The sequence below is a fragment of the Eurytemora carolleeae genome, unplaced genomic scaffold (genome assembly GCF_000591075.1).
Source record: "Eurytemora carolleeae unplaced genomic scaffold, Eaff_2.0 scaffold36, whole genome shotgun sequence".
NCBI classification, from domain to species: domain Eukaryota; kingdom Metazoa; phylum Arthropoda; class Copepoda; order Calanoida; family Temoridae; genus Eurytemora; species Eurytemora carolleeae.
The window spans coordinates 178,561-183,965 of NW_019396086.1; the positions used below are offsets into that span (position 1 = coordinate 178,561).

General features: G+C 31.5%; 1 protein-coding gene across 1 annotated transcript in view; it reads right to left on the reverse strand.

Annotated features, from left to right (window-relative positions):
* Positions 1–2,709, reverse strand: part of LOC111718291 (uncharacterized) — an 11,090-nt gene extending 8,381 nt beyond the window's left edge. The window contains exon 1 of the mRNA XM_023493838.1: positions 2,542–2,709. Within this exon, the coding sequence (XP_023349606.1) occupies positions 2,542–2,589 (48 nt within the window). The 5' untranslated portion in view covers positions 2,590–2,709. The remainder of the gene's footprint in view (positions 1–2,541) is intronic.
* Positions 2,710–5,405: the final 2,696 nt, after the last annotated feature.

A 5,405-nucleotide genomic window follows, 5' to 3' on the forward strand; every position in this document is an offset into this window, starting at 1 on the left:
CCCCCGGCCTAGCTGTCCCTCAAAGTTACACTCTGTTTTCTTTCTGTTTATAAATAATTAAGTCTGTGTACAGGACTGTTTCATGGTTTAATAATTCATAACTAGACTTTATTGATAATTCACCGCTACTAATAGAAAATGTCAAACTGTTAAAACGTTAGAAAATATTCATTTTAGATATTAACCTCATTTTATTTTAGTCTGACGCATATTCAGCTAATACGCAATGGTTCCACAATTAACATAACTTTAATGACGTAACGATTTAATGCGTCATAAAAATTAATGCCTAATTAGTGGATAATTGAAATGGTCTCACACTAATTTGATCCGCTCTAATTGGGTATTTGTTATAATATCTTGATCTAAAACTGCCTGTCTGTTATCTATCTATTTATCTATCGATCTATTCGAAGTGTGTAAAAATATGATACTAGTTTTAAGAGTTCAACTGTTTGGTTTAAGAATTTGAGAGTTTGTAAGTGATACGTACAGATTATATTTACAATGATAATATATCAATATATCATGTCCCTTATCCTACTGTCCTTGCATTCTCTCATATCGCTTCCCTATATAGAGGAACCCCTCCCTATCCCTAGGGATTAAAAAAGGAAATTTTTAGGTCAAAAACAGGGGGCAGATGTTGAAACTGACCCGGTTTGGTCTAAGAGATGGATGAAAAATAGCAGATTTCTTTCTAAGAAATTTCGCATGCAGTTAATTACAGAAAGGATTGAAAACTAATTTTCGCCCACATCCACCCACACCCCCTTCCATGTGAGCTCAAGAAAGAAGACCGCGTACGTGAAATCTAGGATTTTCTGCATACGTCTTTGAACGCTTATAGCGCCAATTTTTTAAAAATCTTACTGCATAACTTTTCCTCACAAAAAAAACTTTCCCCCTTTTTCACATTTTCTATCAACTGCTTACATCTACTAGGTTACACATTAAACTTTAATCTTGGACTTTAGTTTAATCAATATTTAATCCTCTTAATATCTCACGATGCATAATCCTGACTCCTGAGGAGTAGGATCTAACACTAACTCCGACCTCAAGGTTTATACAATCCCAGGAAACCTTGAGAGGACGGATGCATTTGAACTAATTAAGATGGGTAGGACGAATTCATGCTTAGGTGAGAGTAAAAAAAAACAAATAGAATAGTCTGATTCAAACACATTAATAGAACCACACTACAAAACCACAAAATATTGGTTCCTATCAAGATAGAAAACAAGACTGATTCAAACACACCACTAGAACCACTAAACATTGGTAGGATGGATTTATATCTCTAGGTAGAGAAGAAGACAGTTAAAAAAGACTGATTCAAACACACACTACTAGAACAGGGGGATGAGGAGGGGGAGGAAAATCTTTTTAGGACATTTTTGAAAAATCGTATATTTTCATATGCACGCTTAGGGGTATATGAATCTATCATTCTAAAAATAGGTGATCTGAGATTTTGTATTTACAGTATAAAGCTATAATATGATTTATGAACACTTAAATGATATTGACACTGAAAAATTAAGAAATTGTATTGTGTCAGTCCATTGCAAATGTTTGAAGTTTCATGTCGAAGTTTTATAGACTTCAATTATGACACCCCCCCCCCCTTTCTTTACAAGCATGCTAGTAATGCCTGCGGAATGCGATTTTAATAATACATTTTATTATTTGCAGACTGCAACAGTTATTAAAGGTCTTGGAAAACCAAGAGAAACATCTTGACCAAAAAAATACATTTATTTTGCATAGAGTTTCTCGAAATGAAGTTTTTTCTAAATTTCAGTTGTTTTAATATCTTCACCTTAAATGGCAAATGGCTATCAGAAATATTGTGGTACAAAAAAACCTACTTGAATCCAATGGAAATCATCGGCAGTAAGAAGATTTAAGAGAAAAAGAGAACTTTATAAAAAAGGTACATCAGGAAAAAAAAGAGATATTTTTTTAATGAAATGATAATCAATTAGAGAATTTTTAGTCAGTAACTAGCAGAGTTTTTATCTAATAGCAGAAAAAGACAGAAAAGAGATTATCTGTACAGGTATAGGCTGAAGTATTAAACTAACAGAGCAGTTGAAAAAATATAAAAAAACTTTTTGGTGGGTTTTGTTTTCATACTTTGAAACAATAAAAGGAGTAAATTCTTTAACTGAATAAAAAAGTCGAAAAATGTTATTCCCAAAACTCATAACAACAAAAAAGAAATGGATTGGGATATGAAAATACAGAACAAGATATGTAAAAGATGATATCATAAAATAAAAAAATAAATCATTGCAAATTAAATGCAATTTGATGTGCAATGAACTAGTTAGTGTTGATATGAGAAATTGAATTAGAAGGAAAATATTGCAAAAATATTTTAGCATGAAATCAATGGAATTCGTAAATAACACGGAAAATCAATTGTCTTTATTTTTGTCCAAATGACTAAAGTATTCCATGGAGTCAATCATAAATATTAAATATAGCATTGTTTCAATTATGCTTTCTAATCTTCTAATCTTCTTGGTTTACCTTCTCGGACAGAAAATCCGGGAAATCGTCTCCTGGGACTGTACTCATTATTATAGTTTATGGATTTAGTCTCATCACTGGTTAACATTATATTGTGGTTGCCGGCCGGCTGGCCGATTTATGTTTTGCATTCTCGTACTCCACACTGCTCAACAATCAAAGCATAACTAAGCCTGTGAAAGAGTCGGGTTGGTACGAAGAGATTTCCCGGGTTGGGTCGAGTTGAGAGAACAGGGACGGGACGGAGAGAGACGGAGTAAGGCACGCGACCATAGTAGACAACTTCATCATCAAGTTGAGTTTAGTTTAGGACCCGGGACACCTGCCCCCCCCCCCTCTCTTCCACCATCCGCTTACATTCAATTCCCCCCTACTACTACTACTATATACAAGCCCCCTTTTCAATTCTCTGTTTGTACTTATCATTCCCCCAATGTGCCATGTCCAACCAACAAAAGAAACCTTTTATCTTTTTTACAAATTCCGAAAGGACTTTTTTGTTCTCGAAAATAAGTAGGAAGCCGAGTTTAAGACTCCCAGTTTCAAGTTTTTCAAACTTTTAGTCATTGATTAAAATTTTAAAGTTCTTGAATGTTTAATTTTATTTTTTATTTGCACAAAAATGTTTTTATGATTCTGGATTTAGTTCTACAGTTTCATTTTTTTTTAAAACAACAGTTGACCGTAAACAATTGTTTTTTATATTTTAAACAAATATTTACGTTAATAATGAATGATATAATGAGATCAAAAATATCCTGCTTTACTTAGTCTTAATCTTATTTTTAGCTTCAGCTTAAGCTACATTCATGCTCCAGCCAGTCCAAATTCAGATTCAGCTCTCTAGCTCTCAATTCCAACTGCGGGTCCATTTTTACTCCAACCCAAAGTATTAAACCTCTAAACTCTAGGGAAAAACTTGTTAGCGTTGTTTGCTACATTCTTTTTTTAGTAAAAGTTTTTCCAAAGGCTTGGTAGACCTTATATATTTTGAACTATGAATTCTGTTAGATCAAAAATCTAAATGTGAAATATCAAAGTTTAACAACTTCAGCAAGCAAACATAAAAGGATTAGAAACTTTGAGTTTGTAGCAAAGACTCAATTTCTTAGATACCAATGCTAAATTGTACGGCACAGGTTCAGGTTTAGCTCCAACCATCCACATCTCCTGTTCTCCAGGATAATTCAAACTCAAACTCTAGTCTCGAAGACCAATATGCATCAGCTACAGCTTTACTCTAATCATGCTGCACAGCTCTAAGTTCATGAAGTTTAATAAAGTTTTGCCCATTGCTCAACAAGTATTCAAATTTTGGAACCTAGGAATCCAAAAATGGATCTAAAGCGTTATAACTCTAAAAGTATTAAATAATTTTCACGCCATTTTTAATGTTTAATACAATAAGAAGTTTATTTAACGTGTTAATGCTAAATTATCCATTGTTTAAATTTATCTTCAATAATGGTATCAAACAAAGCTGAAATTGAGGTATTTCTACAAGTAATAACAACTTGGGATAAACTTGAAAATGATACTTTTTTCTTTTCACGAAGTCTTGTTTTCCTGAAGTTATTAGTATTATTGCTAGTAAATATGTTTCCTTTGAAATATTTCTTGCAGAAAAGGAGTTTCTTAATTCACATTTTTATAGAAGCGCAGCTTTTTTCATTTTTTCTGTATACATTTAAACATTTCAATTTTTATAACTTTGTCACTTTTTCTTCTATCTTCAATAAACAAAATAATACTTCCTTTTTTGGACACCAAAATCAACTACATTTTTATTTTTGATAATTGAAAAATTAGAATAAGTATAATGTACGATGTCAACATTTCATAAAATATCTCTTTTTTTCTAAGAAACTATATTTTCTCACTTTTTCTGTGTTGAGATTTTTGCTGACATTTGATTTAATGTTTCTTTATGTTTCGTAGAAAAGATTAAAAAAAAAATTACTTATACTTATTTCAGAATGTACATAGTCAGTTTTAGAATTAGAATAAACCATTATTTAATTTAATATAAGTTAAAGTTGTAACGATTTATTATATTATATTTATTATATATTTTAAAAAAAATATCAGAAAGAAATAAATGTTGTGCGAATCAATTCATGATTTATCATGGTTTCTCCGAAACCACTTTTTTCACAATCTCTGGCTCGTTTCCTTTTTATATTTGCATAACATTTTTGTTTTTGTATAAGAGGGCAAACATCCTTGTACTAGATCCATTTAGTAAATATAAATCGATCTAAAAATCTGAAAAACAAGAAGAAGAAGTTAAGAGCAAGTTCATTGAGGTTTTCAAAACATTTACGTTAACCATGCTCTCTCCTGAGACAGAAACTTAAAATATTGAATATTGATGATAGAACCCTTGTTTCGGAAATAGAGCATTAAAGATAAATACATTCGAATTGAGTCGTTGCCCCAAACTCTAATTTTCTAATCCCTTTATCTTTGCAACCTGATGTCTAAACCTTTGGTATTTTAAATTATTTGATCTACTAGAATTGATTGAGTTGCAGAGTTATAGGGATTAAAAAATTCGAGACTAAATGACCAAATTCCTTTATCCTACCCCATCATCGAAACCAGGTTTTGATTTCGACATATCATGTCTAAAATATCAGACTGTAAACTTTGTACGTACATAGTATATTTAAATAAACGAAACAATAATAACATAATTTCAATTAGAATTAATTTCGAATTATTGATTAAATTAATTAGGTTTGGAGAGAAGGGGGGGGGGCATGATGCCCAATTTCAATTTCATGTTGGTGTTGAATCTTATAAGACAACATAATTTCAATTTTACTCGGATCCTGATCCCCCCTACTAAAAACATATGTGAT